The sequence below is a fragment of the Oncorhynchus tshawytscha genome, linkage group LG04 (assembly GCF_018296145.1).
Source record: "Oncorhynchus tshawytscha isolate Ot180627B linkage group LG04, Otsh_v2.0, whole genome shotgun sequence".
NCBI lineage: Eukaryota > Metazoa > Chordata > Actinopteri > Salmoniformes > Salmonidae > Oncorhynchus > Oncorhynchus tshawytscha.
This window is the reverse complement of record NC_056432.1, coordinates 22978479-23000279: the sequence shown is the minus strand read 5'-3', so window position 1 is coordinate 23000279 and position 21801 is coordinate 22978479. Positions and strand designations below refer to the sequence as shown.

General features: G+C 40.8%; 3 protein-coding genes across 7 annotated transcripts; 1 reads left to right on the top strand and 2 right to left on the bottom strand.

The window, feature by feature from the left end:
* Window positions 1-172: 172 nt before the first annotated feature.
* LOC112248339 (protein SET) lies at window positions 173-4130 on the bottom strand. The gene is made up of 8 exons (XM_024417277.2): window positions 3834-4130; window positions 2645-2702; window positions 2410-2552; window positions 2212-2315; window positions 1990-2103; window positions 1539-1709; window positions 1079-1216; window positions 173-988 (listed from the first exon to the last, which is right to left on the bottom strand). Exons 1-8 carry the CDS (start codon window positions 3904-3906, stop codon window positions 968-970), a joined length of 822 nt encoding a protein of 273 aa, XP_024273045.1. The 5' UTR covers window positions 3907-4130; the 3' UTR covers window positions 173-967.
* Window positions 4131-9032: 4902 nt separating this feature from the next.
* Window positions 9033-17818, top strand: LOC112248336 (serine/threonine-protein kinase N2). Of its 2 annotated transcripts, none has more exons than XM_024417268.2 (19): window positions 9033-10089; window positions 10369-10510; window positions 12392-12543; window positions 12764-12986; window positions 13105-13251; window positions 13517-13626; window positions 13860-14003; window positions 14111-14186; window positions 14285-14465; window positions 14633-14774; window positions 14946-15035; window positions 15131-15222; window positions 15353-15529; window positions 15723-15785; window positions 15870-15946; window positions 16071-16213; window positions 16402-16509; window positions 16663-16743; window positions 16885-17818. In XM_024417268.2, exons 2-19 carry the CDS (start codon window positions 10378-10380, stop codon window positions 17086-17088), a joined length of 2343 nt encoding a protein of 780 aa, XP_024273036.1. In that variant the 5' UTR covers window positions 9033-10089; window positions 10369-10377; the 3' UTR covers window positions 17089-17818. The 2 variants fall into 2 exon arrangements, with proteins under 2 accessions (XP_024273036.1, XP_042176416.1); XM_042320482.1 differs by having other exon boundaries at window positions 12389-12543.
* A 1904-nt stretch (window positions 17819-19722) lies between these two features.
* LOC112249671 (palmitoyltransferase ZDHHC12-B) lies at window positions 19723-21694 on the bottom strand. Of its 4 annotated transcripts, none has more exons than XM_024419453.2 (5): window positions 21512-21694; window positions 21124-21257; window positions 20941-21030; window positions 20622-20791; window positions 19723-20476 (listed from the first exon to the last, which is right to left on the bottom strand). In XM_024419453.2, the coding sequence occupies exons 1-5, from the start codon at window positions 21606-21608 to the stop codon at window positions 20161-20163; spliced, it is 807 nt and encodes a 268-aa protein (XP_024275221.1). In that variant the 5' UTR covers window positions 21609-21694; the 3' UTR covers window positions 19723-20160. The 4 variants fall into 4 exon arrangements, with proteins under 4 accessions (XP_024275221.1, XP_024275223.1, XP_024275222.1 ...); XM_024419455.2 differs by having other exon boundaries at window positions 20941-21021; XM_024419454.2 differs by having other exon boundaries at window positions 20622-20788; window positions 21512-21693.
* Between the last annotated feature and the right edge of the window lie 107 nt (window positions 21695-21801).

Here is a 21801-nt window from a genome sequence, read left to right as displayed (position 1 = left end):
GTGATTGTAATACACAAAGTAAGCACTTGATCGATACGGTTACTGACAGTTTAACATACCAGTCCAAAACTGCGAGCATACCACAATTCTAGATGTAACAGTCAGACAGACTTTTATCATGTAGCTTCTGGCTCTAGATAACTAATTGAACTACGGTTGGTAAGATGAAACATCCGTGTACACATTAAGTTTTATTGTAACAAAGAAACTTGTACACTAAGTTTAAAACATTTTTCCCCAGCAGAAAATAAAATGGTGATTAGATGCAAATTCCATGAGATAACAAGGTCATTTTCCATGAAGCAGTGGGGCCCAAATTTACAAGCATTTTTTTAAACGTTTTGTTTTGTTTATTAAAAATGTAATTTCAAATCTCACGGATGTCTGTAAAACAATACAAATGAAAAAAAAAAAAAAAAAATTGTAATGGCCTCAAAATTCCCACCCTCCCCAACACCCTAAGATGTCCCTCTGCCCTACCTCAGCATAGACCACAAACATTGCAAGAACTGATAGGAATGAGCTAGTACTTTATCTGTTGACTTAACCACATAGGGGGATTTTTTTTAAAGGGATCTACTCCCAACTGAACAAAAGTATAAAAACTGGAGGGGTCCACTAGTGCCAAGTCGATGCACCATGGCTTTTGTTAATTTAAATCGCACAACCGTTAACAGGAAGAACAATTTATAGAAATCGCCATTCATTTAACTACAAGATGGCATGCTTATTCTAGTAGTCCCCCCCCTAGATGAATGTGGGAATTATTGTGGTTTGACAATTCAAAGTCAAGAATTTGACATTGGTTTTAGAGGAGACAAAAATGAAACATGGCACAGACAGGAGAGGCTTCAGAATGAGGAAATGAAGCACAAAAAAGTAAAAAAATCTTTCTCCTAAATATGGGTGGATAACCAAATGGGGGGGAAATAGCAAAGGGTATTGGTAGATTATTTAACTTTCCGGTTCAGTCATCTTCTCCATCATCCTAAACAAAAGGAAAGAAAAATCAATACCGTGCAAACAAATTTCACTATTGAATATAGTGAATTGAGCAAATTCATTATTTAGGGCATACCTCCCCATCATCTCCGTCATCCTCCTCTTCATCTTCCTCCCCATCATCTTCATCACCCTCCTCATCAATGTCCTCAAGGCCTTCCTCATCATCATCATCATCTTCACCTTCACCCTCCTCATCATCCATGTCAGGAACCTGCCAATCAAATTAGCCAACGTTTTAACTATACATCCTGGGCGACATTTACAGACAATAGATTAGACATTTAATAGTCACATGTACAGGGTTGCTGTAGTAATTACAGGGTACAGTGGCAATCTTAAACTCAGAGCTCCAACAACGCAGGTCAAAGTGAAATAAAAACAAAAAACACATTAACACTAACAGTACTAAACAATCAAAATGACACATCCAAAGAATTAACAATACAGTAGGTAGCACAACAGGCATAGAAGTCCCATTCAAAGTAAAGAGAACATTGATAAGAGGGAGGTGTTAGGCTGTGGAGACCACTCACCAGGTAGTACTGCAGGGGGTTTGGCCAGATGTCATCCTTGATAACCTCTCCCAGCTCATCTGCCCCAGCATCTGAGTGATCAGTGAACCAGGTGAAGAAGCTCTCTGGCTCTTCATGTTGCCTCTTCTTGCCGGCTTTGTTCTGTGTCTGGCTGGAGCGCTTTGTCAGGTCCTTCAGAGACAACATCACAGGAATTACAAACCAGATTGTTTTTGTTTGTTTTAAAGCAACGAGTTTGATTGCATAGCAAAACAAATGAAATACTGACCACAACTACCTGGCATGAAAACCAAAAGGCTCCGATCACTAAGGTACATACAACATTCAGGTAGTGTTTTGCCATTACGTTGAACAGACTTTTTAAAGAAAGTGACGCACTGGTTTCTGCCAAATGCCATGCATTAATAGACTGCAGTATTACCAAGCATTTGAAAATACTAACGTGAAATACCTTTCCTGATTTCCATTTGATTTCCGTTGACTTTGAGGATGGGTCTCCACTCTCGTTCAGATGGAACTCTTTGGAAAGGACTTTGTTTTCAAAGTATGGATTTTCATCGTAATACTGGAACACATCAATTTAATTGAGTACATTTTAAGGTACGCTATATAAAGTCCAGACATTAATGCAATATCCTGTGAATGCTATATGATGGCAATCATTATCACTTACAAAATCTATTCTGTAGCCCGATTTGATATCTTCAAACTCTGTAACCTCCACCCTGGTCAGATAGTGAAGTGCCTCCTCATCTTCCTCCCCAAGAAGAGCAGAAACTGCAGGGACAAACAAGAAAAAGTCAGAATCTGAATATTCTAGGTTCCAGTGGTAAAATCCTGTGAGAGCCCAAAGGGATGTGCTGAAGCTCACCTTGTGGATGGTTGACGAATGTGGTGACCCAGAAGTTGGGGATTTTAGCAATCAGTTCTGATCTCTTCTGAAAGAACGGCTGACGGAGTTTATTGTATTTCTGTTCTACTTTCAATATCTCCTCACTTGCTTGCTCATTCAGTCTGGAGAAAAGAGATTGCACATCAAGCACCATTATCACAGTTAAACGCTTTAGTTTTTCTGATACATATACATTTTAACTTGACTGGCGTACCTGTCAATTTCGTTTTGAACTTCGTCGATGTGTTCAATAGCTTCCTGTTGCTCTTTTTCTATTAGGAAAAAAAATGCAATGTCAGAAAATATTGGAGACGATCGGTGCAGTGCATTGGTGTTCAATAGACGTCAAAATTAAAGAGTATCTACCAACTTCCTGCTCATTACCAACAAAGAATTAAAGATGCAACTTAACTGTAGCAAACAAAGTTACGAGCTAATGGTTTTGAAATTGACCCTCAACAAGCTGCTGCTCTCAGGACCATTGATGGAAAATCATTGCAAAAGGTTGCATGAGCTAATCACTAACGATTTGCAATCTGAAAAGGGGTGAACATTTTGCGGAAATATGATATAAATCTTAACCAACAAGTTAATTGCAATGCCTGAGTTTTAGCAGCACCTTTTTGTAACTAGCGATTTTATAGCAGCTTGCAAACGGCGTTTCCTGCTGGCTACAGTGAGGATGGCCGCGTGGTTTAAATGTGGGACCCCGCACACTACACTATCTGCCTCCTTCCCCAACACTGTCTAATAGCTAGGTAAGTGCGCATTGTATCGAGACTATGACCAAGTTAGACAAATAACCCTCCATTGTTACATCCGTTAAACTCTTCCAATGGGCTACTTCTCGAAAACTGTGGTTCACTATATGGTAGCTAACTACAGTTAGCCATGTTGCCAATTTCACATTCGTAAACTAGCTAGCTACGGCTAGCTTCATCATGGCGGATATGCACAACAACAAAGTAACACTAGGCCACCGTTATTTCATTCAACATAGAAAACACATTAATCCTCAGTCAACTGCACAAATACACAGTCTATTATAAACAAGTGTTTTGCAATTGTATTTATAGTAGCAACGACTAGACTTGAGAACGAAAATACTTGACAGGACATTCATTGAATAGACAATTAGTTAGCCAGTTAAGAAATGTTGCTAGCTAGGTAACATGGCCTCCATCACCGGTCTAACGTAGTAGCGTTAACAGCTAGAGACAGAACTAACTACGCACTCAAGACAGACAATACTGACTGCACCCAAAACCGTCCAGATTCATAGTGAAAAGCCCACAAGACGACAAATTACGGTTTGTGAAATATTTTACTCTAAAGTAGTAGATTCTGGTAGAACTAATAAAGGAAGTGAAAATGGCGGTGAACTGGAGGCCGCCATTCCTTACCGGAGGTCTCGTCCGCTCCGTCATGGTTTGAGTTCAGCTCCTTTTTACTCACTTTTGCCGCTGGTGCCGACATTTTTTTCGCAAGCTGTGAATAACAGACTTCGGGAAAGAATACTGAATTTGATTTTGTATTCTCCCCGAACAGGAGATTAGTATTTCTAAGTACGATGTCGGTGTGCTATAACAACGTGTGCAGCGCTCCTCCACACAATATAATGCGAGGAAGTCAAGCACATTTAGACACTCCACCAAGAAGCTCTAGCCCGCTCACGCGCTCCCTTTCATTACGAACGCGCCTCAGCAAATGGAACCGATTGGGCTCCGCCTCTCGAGAACAAGTCTGCATGCTGGGTTCTAGTGTTGCTTTCTCATAGGTGAGATTAACTTCGAAAAGGCGGGATTTGACATGAACAACGTCTTTGTAAAATGTTGAATGAATTTACATAATCACCTACATTAAAATTATCACAGCTAACAGTTTTACTTTTAAATAGGTCTATTTATTTTGTCGTCGCATTTGCCCTCCTACCGTCCTGCAAAGGGAAATGTATTTGTTTCATTTTTTTTTTAATTTTTTTTTTTTTTTTTATTAATATCAAATCAATACATAAAGCACATGAGGGAACACAAGCATACATAGATTACAAACAATAGACAATCGAGTTAGGGGGTACAATATCACATTACAATTACACACGGGCCTTAAGGGACATGCATATACTTACAATTCTAACAGCTTTTTTGTTAGTAGAGCATTTAACCGTCTTAAAATACAGTTCAATTTCTTTTTGTAGGGTACGAAAATGTGGTTTTCTGTTTGTAAATTTACATTTGTAAATTTATGAATATGAAATTTGGCCAAAATAATAATGAAATTTAATTACATAAAAATGATTCCGCTTATTTCTATTGTATGTAAAGAATCCAAATAGTACATCTCTGGACAATAGTGTAAAATCTTCATAAATGTGTTTAATTATAAACCTACTGATTGATGTCTTGCCACAGTTTTCTTACATGCATACAATGCCAAAAAAAAGATGCACAACTGTTTCTGGGTGGTCATTACAAAAGGAGCAATTTGAGTTAATGTTTTCCTTAAACTTCGTCATATAGTGGTTTGCAGGATAATATTTATGAATAATTTCAAAGGAAACTTCCTTAATTTTGTTAACAAGTAGGTATGTGTGTGGCAACATCCAAACTTTTTTCCAACAGATATTATCAATAAATCCATTCCAATAAGGCATGACATAAGGTATAGATACAACATCCTGCTGAAACAAGGATCGTATCGCTCTGTTGTTGAATGGACCAAAAGAGAAACAAATCTTTCCTACTGATGAGTCAACATAACCCCATAACCCCTGCAAAAATCTTGGTGTCATTGGTAATGCGTTTTTTTTTAAATAGGCCTAAAAGGAAAATATAAAATAGTTTACATCAATTCATCATTGTGTCATTACCACCACGACAAGCAAATTACATGATAATAATGTTTTTTCAAACGTTTGTGTACTTGGTTACCATGGATATGAATAGCGACAGTGGAGAACATGGATGTCATGGAGGGAGACTCACATTACGAAATAGGATATAATTTAATCAAATTATGTTACATTTTTTAAATTATGTTTTAATTATGTGTATATAGGATACATTGTATGCTAGCAGTTCAACTGGAGTTAGCATGCTAGAATCCCAGCTATTTATAACCAAATACTGTACAAATGTAATTCCCACCACAGGTCATTACCACCACATAATGAACTGCGATGGTAAGGACAGAATGTGATGGTAATGACAAAATGTATTAGTTCATACATTTTTACTTACATTAAGACCTGAAAAGACACCCAAACTACACATATGATCATGGTTAAGTTGAAATTGAATACTTGTTTGCTAAATAAGACCATTACATTTTGTATTATGTTAGGTTGATTGAGGGATTTTGATGTCTATTTATGTGACTTACTATGGTTACTGACTTTAATTGTATAATGTTTTATTTTTCTATAAGATGCCTCCTAAATCAACCAAGGAGAGGACAAGGACATACACTATATATGCAAAGTATGTGGACACCCCTTCAAATTAGTGGATTTGGCTATTTCACCAACACCCGTTGCTGAAAGGTGTATCAAATCGAGCACACAGCCATGCAATCTCAGTAGACAAAATTGGCAGTAGAATGGTAGCTCAGTGACTTTCAACTGGTACCCTTATAGGATGCCACCGTTCCAACAAGTCAGTTCATCAAATTTCTGCCCTGCTAGAGCTGCCCCCTGGTCAACTGTAATTGCTGTTATTATGAAGTGGAAACATCTAGGAGCAACAATGGCTCAGTCGCCATGTGATAGACCACACAAGCTCACAGAATGGGACCACTGAGTGCTGAAGCGCGTAAAAATCGTGTCTTCGGTTGCGATACTCACTACCAGGTTCCAAACTGCCTCTGGAAGCAAGGTCAGCACAATAACTGTTCGTCGGGAGCTTCATGAAATGGGTTTCCATGGCAGAACAGCCGCATACAAGCATAAGATCACCATTCGCAATGCCAAGTGTCTGCTGGAGTAGCATAAAGCTAGCTGCTATTGGACTCTGGAGCGTTCTCTGGAGTGATGAATCACGCTTCATCATCTGGCAGTCCGACGGGCGAATCTGAGTTTGGCGGATGCCATGAGAACGCTACCTGCCCAAATGCATAGAGCCAACTGTAAAGTTTGATGTAGGAGGAATAATGGTCTGGCGCTGTTTTTCATGATTCAGGCTAGGCACCTTAGTTCCAGTGAAGGGTGATTGGGGTGGAAGAACTTGACTGACCTGCAAAGAACCCTGACATCAACCCCATTGAACACCTTTGGGATGAATTGGACCGCAGACTGCGAGCCAGGCATAATTGCCCAACATCAGTACCCAACCTCTCTAATGCTCTTGTGGCTGAATGGAGGAAAGTCCAAGCAGCAATGTTCCAACATCTAGTGGAAAGCCTTCCAAGAATAAGGGAGGCTGTTATAACAGTAAAGGGGCGACCAACTCCATTTTAATGCCCATGATTTTGGAATTAAATGTTCGAAGAGCAGGTGTCCACATACTTTGGGTCATGTAGTGTATATTAACAAAATCAAACAAGATCCTTTAAGATACCAGGAGTATCTTTTAAGAAACAAAATGAAAGATACCTCAAGAGAAAATAAAGTGGTTACTGAAATCCATCTCACAACTTTTCCAGCGAGAAAAAAGAAAAAAAAGGAGGCCATAGAAAATAAACCAAAGAATCAGATGATCAACTATCCAGAAAATAGTGGTTATGGAGTCATACCTGTCAAGGACCACATCACCACACTAACCCAAAGTCTTACAGCTTCAGAATGATGACCTATATGCCATTCAAATGACTCCACATCTATGTGATTGTTTTGGCCCATAGACCGTAATAATTCAATAATCAGAAGCAGACAAAGCACAACCTTCCACTTCCATCTGCACAGCACTACAGCCATCTCCTAGCTCAATACAGCCCATTGCAGACATACATGAGGGACTGATTTGAAAGTGGTGTGTTGTGAAATATGATGAAGACCCTTACCCAGGTATTATACAAGACGTTGATGCAGAGAGATGCGCTCTAGTCAAGTTTTGTGGGAGCCAACTAATTATTTTGGCCAATGAGAGAGGACATTGTGTTGTACCAACCAGAGAGAATGTGCTTGGGCTTGTCTCTGAGCATCATCCAGTGACAAAATGGCATATGATGCTTGATGGCGCAGTCTGGGAGGAAATCGGCTCTCTTGTTAGCAATAGAGTGTGTTAAGGGCGAAACCTAATCTTGAGTAAGCACACACCTGTCTCATGAGTCTGAATCAATAGGCAGCAGCCAGTGAACAATAATTTGTTTAATGTCAACCAGTGTTTCCAAACTTTACATGTATTTCTGCTTAATACATTGAATCCCAAAATGGTCTAAAAGATGCTTAAGTTATTGAGGCATGTATCTATGTTTTTTGAGGTTCTGAATGGTGTGTTCTACAGTTGAAGTTAAAAGTTTACATACACTTTAGCCAAATACATTTAAACTCAGTTTTTCACAATTCCTGACATTTAATCCTGGTAAAAAGTCCCTGTCTTAGGTCAGTTAGGATCACCACTTTATTTTAAGAATGTGAAATGTCAGAATAATAGTAGAGAGAATTATTTATTTCTGCTATTATTTCTTTCAGCACATTCCCAGTGGGTCAGAAGTTTACATACACTCAATTAGTATTTGGTAGCATTGCCTTTAAATTGTTTTAACTTGGGTCAAACGTTTCGGGTAGCCTTCCACAAGCTTTCCACAATAAGTTGGGTGAATTTTGGCCCATTCTTCCTGACAGAGCTGGTGTAACTGAGTCAGGTTTGTAGGCCTCCTTGCTCACACACGCTTTTTCAGTTCTGCCCACATATTTTCTATATGATTGAGGTCAGGGCTTTGTGATGGCCACTCCAATACCTTGACTTTGTTGTCCTTAAGCCATTTTGCCACAACTTTGGAAGTATGTTTGGGGTCATTGTCCATTTGGAAGATCCATTTGCGACCAAGCTTTAACTTCCTGACTGATGTCTTGAGATGTTGCTTCAATATATCCACATAATGTTCCTGCCTCATGATGCCATCTATTTTGTGAAGTGCACTAGTACCTCCTGCAGCAAAGCACCCACACAACAAGATGCTGCCACCCCCATGCTTTACGGTTGGGATGGTGTTCTTCGGCTTGCAAGCGTCACCCTTTTTCTTCCAGACATAACAATGGTCATTATGGCCAAACAATTTAATTTTTGTTTCATCAGACCAGAGGACATTTACGACAATGCTAAGTCATTACGACAATGCTAAGTCATTACCATCACGGTACATATTCCTGAGGAAAAGTTGTGTTAAATTACAATTGATATTGATGATTTTCCCATATGTGAACCTTCATTTCTAAAATAATGTAAAATATTGATATTTTGATGTGGTAAATACATGTTTCTGCGTATCATCAATGTATATACGGACATTTAGACATGATGAATACATATAATTAAGAACTTCAAAATAGTTAAAAAAAACATGATCTAAAAAAAAAAAAGTGAAATGTTATATTAACAATTTCTGTAATTTTCGATTAAACTAAAATAGCAAATCTTATGACATGGTGGTGGTGGTGACATTTTCCCTCTCGTATTTGGGGTAACCAATAAAAATCGTTATATTCTTAAATAGAATGGTCTCAGCCAGTATTAGATCTTGTTCCAGACAGAGTGAAGAAAATATTCAGATAGATAAAAAGCAGTTAAAGAGGTTTCATTTTCAATAACATTTAACATCCAAAAGTGCCCGTATTTGCAAAATCAACCATATAGTCACCTGATTTGATGGTCCATAAAAAAAAATGTTTTTGGTCCCTGGCTGCCTTACCAACGTTTATCTGAACATCATAATTCATTGCTCGTTCTGTCACCCAGTGCTCAGCAATCTTATCCCACACTTCTCCTAGCATAGTGTAAAAATGATAACATAAAGCTATTTTATAAGTGCACATTTTTACAATTATTACACTGCATGCATCCCATTTAAAACTGGACTTAAAGACATGTCCTTCTGCATAAAGAGCTGACTCCCAGGAGCGTTTGATGTATGTCCCAGGCGTTCCCCCATGCTGGAATGGGTTTAGAAAGGCTCTAGCTGGATGCTCTCTGCCTGTCCTGTGGAGAGCGTCTCTGTGTTTGTCTTTGGTTGGTGACAGAGAGGAACATGTGGTTCTGCGCTGGCCAATGCTGAGCCTGGACAGGGACATCAGCACTCACAGACTAACAGCAGTGTTGGCACAGCAGAAGGATCCCTGCCACCCCTGCAGGAAGCCTACACAGGAAAAACACAGTGAGAGAGAGAGAGAGAGAGAGAGAGGGAGGGGTGAGAGAGTGATTAGTAACAGAAAGAAGAGGAGAACAGGATGCAGTGGAAGAGGGATTTTGCAGAGCAGTCAGCAGAGAGGCGAAAACAAACACAAGGAAAGACTGCTGTGTGACCAGATTCACAAGATGTAAAGCAGCTTCAGGAGGAACCCTGCCTGCTTGTTTGCCACTGATGCTCTGCAACAACAACAGCAGAGGACTTGTTGTATTTTCAAGGATAGTGAAGGTGGAAAGGTGCAATGTGAGAAGCCCTCCTGTGGCCAAGAGGATGACAAATTAGCCCTTATTCAGCAAGGAGAGACAGGAGTGCTCCGAGGTTAGTGAAGTGCATGGTCATACTACTGTTTTCACCTGGTTTAGGCATGTTTGTATTATTATTTTAGCTCATACAGACCTTTTTCAGATTGGACACTGGCAGAGCTGAGACTTACACAGATGCCTCTTGTTTTTCAGTTTCTCATTCACCACTATTTTATGACTATCAGAGTATTTATTTTCTTGGATCAATAAACATGGAGCAGGTTTTGTTCAGGTGTACTGTACTGGACTGGGTGTATTTCCGCATCATTGTGTTAGTGTTATTATCACTTTCCAGGATCTGGAGATGCTGTCTACAGCTCAGCAGATGCTGCAGGACAGCCGTTCCAAGATCGAGCTGATCCGAATGCAGATTATCAAAGTCACCCAGACTGGTGTTGGGGATGGGAGCAGCAACCATGACAGCACCAATCATGGAGGTCAGAGCTTTATGGTACAGTTTAGTTAGGTGTTCATGGTTACAATATACAGTTAACTCAATCCACATCTTTGCACAGAATTGAAAATGCTATCAGGATTGAACTGCCATCACTGCCGTTACTGTCTTGTATCTAACTATAATTTGTTAGGTACAGTGCATTCGAAAAGTATTCAGACCCCTTTATTTTTCCCACATTTTGATAGGTTACAGCCTTATTCTAAAATTGATTAAATAAATGTTTTTATTCATCAATCTACACACAATATCCCATAATGACTAAGTGAAAACAGGTTTTTCGATTTTTTTGCAAATTATTAAAAATAAAAAACAGAAATATCTTATTTACATAAGTATTCAGACCCTTTGCTATGAGACTCGAAATTGAGCTCAGGTGCATTCTGTTTCCATTGATGAACCTTGAGATGTTTCTACAACTTGATTGGAGTCCACCTGTGGTAAATTAAATTGATTGGACATGATTTGGAAAGACGCATATCTGTCTATATAAGGTCCCACAGTTGACAGTGCATGTCAGAGCCAAAACCAAGCCATGAGGTCTAAAGGAATTGTCTGTAGAGTCAGGATTGTATCGAGGCACAGACCTGGGGAAGAGTACAGAACATTTTCCCCAAGAACATAGTGGCCTCCATCATTCTTAAGTGGAAGTAGTTTGGAACCACCAAGACTTCCTAGAGCTGGCCGCCAGGCCAAACTGAGCAATTGGGGGAGAAGGGAGGTGGCCAAGAATCCGATGGTCACTCTGACAGAGCTCCACAGTTTCTCTGTGGAGATGGGAAAACCTTCCAAAAGGACAACCATTTCTGCAGCGCCAATCAGGCCTTTACAGTATTAGTGGCCAGATGGAAGCCATTCCTCAGTAAAAGGCACATGACAGCCCACTTGCACTTTACCAAAAGGCACCTAAAAGACTCTCAGACAATGAGAAACAAGATTCTTTGGTTTGATGAAACCAAGATTGAATGCCAAGCGTCACGTCTGGAGGAAACAAGGCACCGCTCATCACCTGACCAATACCATCCCTATGGTGAAGCATGATGGTGGCAGCATCATGCTGTGGGAATGTTTTTCAGCGGCAGGGTATGATAGACTAGTCAGGATCTAGGGAAAGATGAACAGAGAAAAATACAGAGAGATCCTTGATGAAAACCTGCTTCAGGACCTCAGACTGGGGTGAAGGTTCACCTTCCAACAGGACAATGACCCTAAGCACACAGCCAAGACAATGAAGGAATGGCTTTGGGACAAGTCTCTCAATGTCCTTGAGTGGCCCAGCCAGAGCCCGGACTTGAACCTGATCGAACATCTCCGGCGAGACCTGAAAATAGCTGTGCTATGACGCTCCCCATCCAACCTGGCAGAGCTTGAGAGGACCTGCAGAGAAGAATGCGAGAAACTCCCCAAATACAGGTGTGCCAAGCCTGTAGCATCATACCCAAGAAGACACAAGGCTGTAATGCTGCCAAAGGTGCTTCAACAAAGTACTCAATAAAGGGTCTGAATGCTTATTGTAAATGTGATATTTCAGTGTTTTATTTTTGATTAATTTGCAATCATTTCTAAAAGCCTGTTTTTGCTGTGTGTAGATTGATGAGGAAAAGAACAACAATTTAATCAATTTTAGAATAATGCTGTAACATAAGAAAATGTGGAAAAAGCGAAGATGTCTGAATGCTTTCCGATGCTCTGTAGTTCCAGTGTTTGTTTTGCTTGCTATTTTATATGCTGGTAGGATTATGAAAAATGTAAGATCACTGAAAATGACAACTGTATTACCTATGTGAGGATATATCATAATGCTTTCTCTATGCAGTCTAAGTCTGAACTTGGCCTGTTTTCTCATGCATCTTTGATCCAGAAGGAAGTACCCCAGTGGGTGTAAATCCCCTGGACATCCATGTGTTTGAGTTAAAACACTATGTCCAGAGAGAGACAGAGGTGGTGAAGGTGGCCAGGGATGTGGTGAAGCAGCTTGAGGAGCTGCCATCCCAGGACCAATTGGCCCTGGCTGAGGTGGGCTAGCTAGAATGTATCTATAAACTATTTTTATTGTTTTACAATTCTATTTGAGAACATTCTAAAAAACAACCTACAAAATTAGTATAATTTCAGAGGGACTAATGAATATTTTGTACAATTAGTTAGTTTGAGAGTGGAAAGAGTCTTGGTTGGAACATTTGTTTTTGTGCCTATGCTATGCATGTATGGGAAAATGCATAAATCTCTCTACCAGGCCCGGTCCCGTGTGCAAGACTCTTCTCAGAAGCTAGATCTTCTGCGACTTTCTCTGGAGCACCGCCTGGGGGAGTTATCTCAGGAGACTCTCCGGGAGCCTGTCACCAAGCAGGGGCTCCCTACAGTATCCCCACCCCCTGAGGGACAACAGCAAAATTGCCTACTTTGCTCCTTCCCCTCCTCCACCTCCTCATCCTTTCTCAAGCCTGCCTCCCTAACAGGTAACTACTCTCTTCAAACCTTACAGGTATTTTATGTCTGTTTATGGATCTCATGTAAAAGCAGAATGATAATGTTTATTTTAAGGCCTGTTCTCCTGATACATGTAATATTTTGCAGGCACACTTGAGGTCATGCTTCTGGGATGTGAGGACTTGCTGAAATCACTGCCAGGACGAGGCCAAATAACCAGTGGATCTTCTTCTCCGGAGAGCCCACCAGATTTCAATGTCAACAGCCAACCTGATCACACAGAAAACCTCTCCTGTAAGTCCCCATATAAAGGACCTTAGCCCTACACAGCTCTTTAGTGTTAGATTCAACAGCCACTACCTCCTCTTCTGCAGGGGAGTGTACTGCGTCTGTATGGTATTAGGGTTAGTGCCCAGAGAGCCAGGGACTTTGTGTTGAAGCTATGGTTGTTGCATTTCAATATCCCAAGTACTGCACCTGTAGAACCATCTCTCCTAAATGTTATTGTAGTCATGGAAGTACAGTATAGGACAGTAATATCAGACTTTCTGTCTGGCAGTGGAGATAAGTGCAGTGTTGAAACTGGATAACAGAGTGGTGGGTCGTACCCACTGGAGACCTTTGAGCAAGCAGGCCTGGAGACAAAGCTTCAGCATCCAACTGGAGCGGGTAAGTAGTGGCAATGAAGTGGGAAATTGATACAACCAGTTGAAGTAGGAGAGGTGACTGGTTGAGGCATAGTTCTTTTAACTGAACACCAGGAGGAACCATTGTACTTCACATAACTGGTTGTATGGGAACTCTATGGAATTGTTGTACATAGTCTGAAAGTGTCTGTATTGGCAAAATACCATATAGTTTCTCAGTTGGGAGATTGCACATGCATCTTTGTGCCCCCACAGTCTCGGGAGCTGGAGATTGGGATCTACTGGCAAGACTGGAGGGTGATGTGTGCAGTCAAGTACCTGCGCCTGGAAGATTTCCTGGACAACCAACGACATACCCTGTGTTTGTGCCTTGAGCCCCAGGGAACACTCTTCACTGAGGTCTGATTCCTTTATATTTCTGAATGTGAGATGGCTTTGCCAGAGTTCGGTCTATCAACCAGATACCCATATGTAACAAGCTACTTGTTTTTCTGGTGGCTTTGCAGATTACGTTTGTCAACCCTGTGATTGAGCGCCAACCCAAACTAAGGCGTCAGAGGTGCATTTTCACAAAAGAGAAAGGTACTGTATGTAACCTGGCTGTGGTCACAGATCAAATAGACCTACTCATGTTACTGTTGATGATAAGTGTTGATGGGTGTTCCTGTCCCTTCACTCAGGGAAGAACTTCCTTCGTGCTGCCCAGATGAACATGAACTTTGCCACATGGGGTCATCTGATGATGAGTGTCCTGCCTCAATGTTCCTTTACCACTTTGAGTCCATCTACTTCCTCTGATGTTGTGGTCAACCCCTCACCTTCTACCAATAAGGCCACTCGGTCAACCCCCCTACTGCCAGGGTGAGAAATTACACATAGCTGCCCATGGAAACAGTAGAAATAGTCAAATAAGTATTTTGTGTAGTGTATTTATAAGAATATTTGGTTATGGGAGTATATGTAATATCTTTATCATTGCATGATTTCCCTGAATATATGACCATCACTGTGTTTCTTTATATCTGCAGTGAAGTGCCGGTGATTAGTCTTAACATAAGTGAGGAGCGTTTAGCATTTAAAACGTTTAGCGTTGACCAAGGAAGAAACATACCCAACACGGTGTCAACAGCACAGAAAACACCACCTATGCCTACTCTGACAGAAAAAGAGGTGAACATCCATACCAGCTCCACTAAACATAAAATGGTGGTTCCAGTCTATTGTCATCTTGTTAAAGTAAAGTGCATAAAGTGCATTGGTAGACTTGCTATTTGAATAAATGACTGGCCTTGATTGCTTCATGATTCTACCTTCGTAGCATATCCGTCTGTCTCTTTTCAGTCCTCCATTGAAAACTACACAGAGAGAACAAGGATGCAGATGGAAGACTTCAAATGTATCTCTGTCCTGGGAAGAGGACACTTTGGAAAGGTCCAGACTTTTTTGCCAACACAACATTATATTACAGCACTATATGATTTTGCACAGCCCACTGCTTCATGTACGCCAATGTTCACCCTATCCAGGTACTTCTAGCTGAGTTGAAGAAGACAGGAAAACTCTATGCCATTAAAGCCTTGAAGAAGAGGGATATTGTAACCCGTGATGAAGTGGACAGGTTAATGTTCTTTATTGGGACATATACTATACAATGAATAGCCTTGCTCACCTTACACAAATACATTAGTGATATACCACAGATAATAACTTATTTACAGTAAGAAATGCTCTTTCTGATGCCTTCACAGTCTTATGTGTGAGAGGAGGATCTTCGAGATGATCAATGCATCGAGGCACCCTTTCCTGGTCAACCTGCACGGCTGTTTCCAGACCAGTGAGCATGTTTGTTTTGTCATGGAGTACTCACCAGGAGGAGACCTCATGATTCACATCCATAATAACGTCTTCTCTGAGTTGCAGACCAGGTGAGTTTTACCCGACAAGCACACACACATACACACACACACACACACACACACACACACACACACACACACACACACACACACACACACACACACACACACACACACACACACACACACACACACACACACATGCACGTGCCATTAAAAAAACATTTGGACAGTGCAAATGTGTATTTTCTTTGTGTTACAGGTTCTACTCAGCCTGTGTTTTGCTGGGTCTAGAGTTCCTGCATCTGAATAAGATAGTTTATCGGTGAGTCGTGTCTATGAGTCATATTAACTAGCACTTAATACAGCTCTGGCTACAGCTTATTTCATGTGCATGTGTTTTTCATAGAGATTTGAAGTTAGACAACTTGCTGATGGATGCAGACGGATTTGTTAAAATCACAGACTTTGGACTTTGTAAAGAAGGTAAAATTATGGTTTATTATATCTTACGACAGGGTTTGTGGTTATGTGTGGAAATCACATATGACAAATTGTATGTGTGTGAGCATTTAGTTAAATGCTGCTCCATCTGTTGTTGTACTGGCAGGGATGGGGCATGGCGACCGGACATCAACATTCTGTGGAACCCCAGAGTTCCTGGCGCCTGAGGTGCTTACTGATGATAACTACACACGAGCTGTGGACTGGTGGGGCATGGGCGTCCTTATCTTTGAGATGCTTGTGGGAGAAGTAAGTCATCAACAGACCAGAAACACACTCCATAAAACACAGTCATAGATTTTTGTAAACAACAACAACAAAAACAGTCACAAATCAATAATAACAGTACAAATACACAGACATGTAAAGCTTTATAGTTTCAATGACTGGTGGTCATATATCAGACTAAAGGCTTCCCCCTCTCCATCTTGTGCCAGTCTCCATTCCCAGGAGAAGATGAAGAGGAGGTGTTTGACAGCATAGTTAATGACGATGTTCAGTATCCTGGATGCCTCTCTCCAGACTCCATCTCCATCATTCAAAAGGTAACAACCTCCCCTTTCTCTGCTCATTCTGTCTCTCATATTTTTATATATTCGGAAACCGTTCAGAAATAGTTTTGTTCTGAAAATATCTGTGTTTGAACCATCCCCCTGTCTGTGCATGCTGATCCCTAATCAAACCCCTCCTCCCTGCAGCTTCTTAAGAGGAATCCAGAGAAAAGGCTGGGAGCCGGAGAAGGGGACGCAAATGAAGTCAAGGAAGAGAAATTCTTCAAGGTAATTTAGTTCAAATAAAATCATTTTCAATCCATGCTTTTAGATATACTGTAAATGCATCAACCTTATCTTTGAGATGCTTGTAGGAAAATAACTTATATTTTGCAATTTAACCCTGCACTGTATCTATTTGACAAACAGACTATAGACTGGGATGCACTGCTAGCTAAAAAAGTGAAACCTCCGTTCCTGCCAAAAATTAAGGAGTCTGTGGATGTCAGTAACTTTGACAGCGAGTTCACGAGTCTCCAGCCGATCCTGTCACCTCCTCCCGTGTCCTGCAGCCTCTCCCCTGAGCAGCAGGAGGCCTTCGCAGATTTTGACTTCTCAGCCCTGCATGGATGAAGCAATCAGAGACCAGGGTTGCATCCAGCTGATGAAATGGTTGCATGAACAGTTCCATAGCACAACCTTTTCATAACTGACAATAACTGAATGTAGCTCGCCCCAACGGGTACATGTAGATGAGGCGGACTGTCCTCACTGCCATCAAAAGCCATCATCAACAAACTCAACCAAGCAGGATATGGGATATTCTGCAGGTGGAAAGTAATTTGAATGCAACCCTGGTATTTCTGTGCCATGAATTAGTCTGACGGCCAAGTTCTATGACTGTTTCATTGTTTATAGTACCCAGTGATATCCAAACATTAATACTAGTGTGTAATGCTCTGGATTTCACTCAAATACAATTGGCTGCCATCTACGAAACATAACAGATTTGATGAGCGGTCTAATGTGGACAGAATTTGAGCATGCTTTGTGGCCTTTGCTTATTTTGCTATTATCAGATAACTGTTCCCTTTAGAGAGGTACACGCTGCCATTTCTATGCATCACTGTGAGAGGCTTTGCCCACTGCCTTGACTGAGCAAATGAAAAAGGCTATTTATTCCTGTTACAATGTCTTTTCAAAATGTTGTTCTGTGTGAAGATGAAAAATTCCATGTTCTCATATCTGGGTCCAGTCATTCCCTACCAATGTGTGTTTAACTACTAACTCCTACTAACATACAGTGCCTTGCGAAAGTATTCGGCCCCCTTGAACTTTGCGACCGTTTGCCACATTTCAGGCTTCAAACATAAAGATATAAAACTGTATTTTTTTGTGAAGAATCAACCACAAGTGGGACACAATCATGAAGTGGAACGACATTTATTGGATATTTCAAACTTTTTTAACAAATCCAAAACTGAAAAATTGGGCGTGCAAAATTATTCAGCCCCCTTAAGTTAATACTTTGTAGCTCCATCTTTTGCTGCGATTACAGCTGTAAGTCGCTTGGGGTATGTCTCTATCAGTTTTACACGTCGAGAGACTGAAATTTTTTCCCATTCCTCCTTGCAAAACAGCTCGAGCTCAGTGAGGTTGGATGGAGAGCATTTTTGAACAGCAGTTTTCAGTTCTTTCCACAGATTCTCGATTGGATTCAGGTCTGGACTTTGACTTGGCCATTCTAACACCTGGATATGTTTATTTTTGAACCATTCCATTGTAGATTTTGCTTTATGTTTTGGATCGTTGTCTTGTTGGAAGACAAATCTCCGTCCCAGTCTCAGGTCTTTTGCAGACTCCATCAGGTTTTCTTCCAGAATGGTCCTGTATTTGGCTCCATCCATCTTCCCATCAATTTTAACCATCTTCCCTGTCCCTGCTGAAGAAAAGCAGGCCCAAACCATGATGCTGCCACCACCATGTTTGACAGTGGGGATGGTGTGTTCAGGGTGATGAGCTGTGTTGTATTTACGCCAAACATAACGTTTTGCATTGTTGCCAAAAAGTTCAATTTTGGTTTCATCTGACCAGAGCACCTTCTTCCACATGTTTGGTGTGTCTCCCAGGTGGCTTGTGGCAAACTTTAAACGACACTTTTTATGGATATCTTTAAGAAATGGCTTTCTTCTTGCCACTCTTCCATAAAGGCCAGATTTGTGCAATATACGACTGATTGTTGTCCTATGGACAGAGTCTCCCACCTCAGCTGTAGATCTCTGCAGTTCATCCAGAGTGATCATGGGCCTCTTGGCTGCATCTCTGATCAGTCTTCTCCTTGTATGAGCCGAAAGTTTAGAGGGACGGCCAGGTCTTGGTAGATTTGCAGTGGTCTGATACTCCTTCCATTTCAATATTATCGCTTGCACAGTGCTCCTTGGGATGTTTAAAGCTTGGGAAATCTTTTTGTATCCAAATCCGGCTTTAAACATCTTCACAACAGTATCTCGGACCTGCCTGGTGTTCCTTGTTCTTCATGATGCTCTCTGCGCTTTTAACGGACCTCTGAGACTATCACAGTGCAGGTGCATTTATACGGAGACTTGATTACACACAGGTGGATTGTACTTATCATCATTAGTCATTTAGGTCAACATTGGATCATTCAGAGATCCTCACTGAACTTCTGGAGAGAGTTTGCTGCACTGAAAGTAAAGGGGCTGAATAATTTTGCACGCCCAATTTTTCAGTTTTTGATTTGTTAAAAAAGTTTGAAATATCCAATAAATGTCGTTCCACTTCATGATTGTGTCCCACTTGTTGTTGATTCTTCACAAAAAAATACAGTTTTATATCTTTATGTTTGAGAGCCTGAAATGTGGCAAAAGGTCGCAAAGTTCAAGGGGGCCGAATACTTTCGCAAGGCACTGTATCTACTTTCTACCTACCAGCCAATTTATTATTTTTAGTGTGACTAAAATGTGCATGGCACACTTGTTGTGAACTTAGTTTTATGTAGACATTTTCATGAGAGAAGCCATTAAATAAGGTAGCCATATTTATGAATAAACCAATATTGTGGGATTGAGCACTTAATGCAATAACGAGTGAGATTGTGAAGTGAGAGGCTGATAGTTGATTATGATAGAAATAGTATTTATTTTGCTATTAAAACGGTTCAATAGTTGCTGCTAATAATTATGCATTACTGTATGAATGTATGTGGATTACCACAAAGAAATGTATATGAGACAAAATGAATGCATATTCATTGAAATCATTAGTGTTTTATTGTGTTGTCTATGTCAATAAATACAAAAATATGAATACATTATTTCCAATTAATGAATGAGTGAAAAGTTATCAAAGAATACAGGTAAAAATTCTAACGTTTCAACATATTATAAAACAGAGTACTAAAGTTAATGTATAACATTTTTGATCAACACCTTTCAATATTACAGTACATCATTAGTTCAACGTGGAAAATAGCATACTCAATGACTCACGATAAACTGTCACTCAGTTAAACAAAACAATAAAAAATACCTAGGACCATATATTACATAAATATCAAAATATTAGGCAACTTCAACTTCGCAAAAAATCTAAATTATGGGGGAAGCAGAATGGAAGGCCTACGCGGTGCCACGACCCTGGCTTATTCCTATAGCCTGGTATGGGCATGTTGTCTGTAGAGTGAGGTCAGACGTGATTGTGGCTCCCTCTGTAGTACACCTGCTCCCACACCACAGTTCGGCACATGCAGAAGAAGTCCCAAAGATTACAGAGAATGCCACGATCAAAGGGGTTCTCCTCGTCACTGTAGCTCTTCAGGTAGGTGATCCGGTGGCGGGACATGAACTCCCAGGTGGTGGAGTTGATGGAGATCAGATAGAGGTGGCAGCCCAGGAGCAGGACCACCACCAAGGACAACACACCTACAACACACAGCGCTGCCAGCAAAAACCCATTCACAATGAGCCACAGTTTCCAAGTGCCAGAAGAATGGAAACCTGACCTGAAAGACAGAGTACATCAAATGATATTGACATCAATAATACAACAAGGGAACTATTGCGTATGTGGGACAAATAGTATTTAATCTACATTGCAATAATAATACCTCATAGCTACTTTCATCAGGTTAAATCACCCACACTCACCAAGCAATCTGCAATGCCCAGAGTAGAGCAAGCAGCTGAACAGCCAGATAGATGATGAAACAGCGGTGGTTTCTCTCACCCACACAATTCTCTATCCACGGACAGTGATGGTCAAACCGTCGCACACAATGTTTGCAGGCCTGGCAGTGCTTAGCTCTCATGGGCTGCTGCTTGAGACAAAGAGGAGAGAACAAGGAGTCATACATACTAACATCAACATAGCACACCCCCAATATGTCATCTCATCTGTGATCCAAGATTGTAGTTAAGTTATTAATGATCTAACTGCAACTGGATGGTATTCTTCCTGCTGTCCTACCTGTAGCAGACAGTAGCCACACCGGCGCAGGCGAGGTATGGGGTTTTGAGGGATCATCTCCTCCAATTCTTCACCTGAGCCCTGGGCATACTCACACATTCAAAGACAAATATGTAACATCAGTATGGAATACATCTTATCAGAAGGGGTTTTGGGGGAGGGTTAATGAGGGTTAAGGCTCACCTTGACACTGTCAGAAAGAACAAAGCCTGGGTCCATCAGAGAGACAGTGAAATACAGCATCACTGACAGCAGGACTAGCGAGGAAAACACTACAGGCTGCATCAACTCTCCATTCTCCCTTTGTCTTCGGAGATCTTAACAAGCAAAATATAAACTTACTTAAACACCACATAAATCCAACACGTGGGAGGTTGTGTTGTTAAAATTACTATTGTATTCGCTGTGACTAAAATATATGGCTGAGAGCAACCACTTTATCTAGCCTGTAAGCTATCAAGAGTATTGTTTTCATAATGTGACAGTCTCCAGTCTGTGTTGCCTGGTAAGCTAACGTTAGCTAACTAAATGGCTAATTAATATGGTTCGCCTCGAAGAGACGCTAACTTACCGGTGTCATGTAAGAATAGTATCAGTGTAATAACCCATGTTAGGAGGACATGTGCGGTCCTAATTAGAAAACCAGATCGAAACACGTTTTTAAACATCGTTGCATGATTGAACGAACACTAGCTAGTTTTATTTGCGACTTCCTGTTTTGGTACTGCCTGTCGTTTGTGTCAAACTTAGTACTGAAATCAATGGGGGGAAAGGGTAGTGTCAACTCTAAAATCGGAGTCGTTTTAATAAAATACCCTTATTGAACATCCAGCCACAAGAACACACACGCGAGGAGTCAAG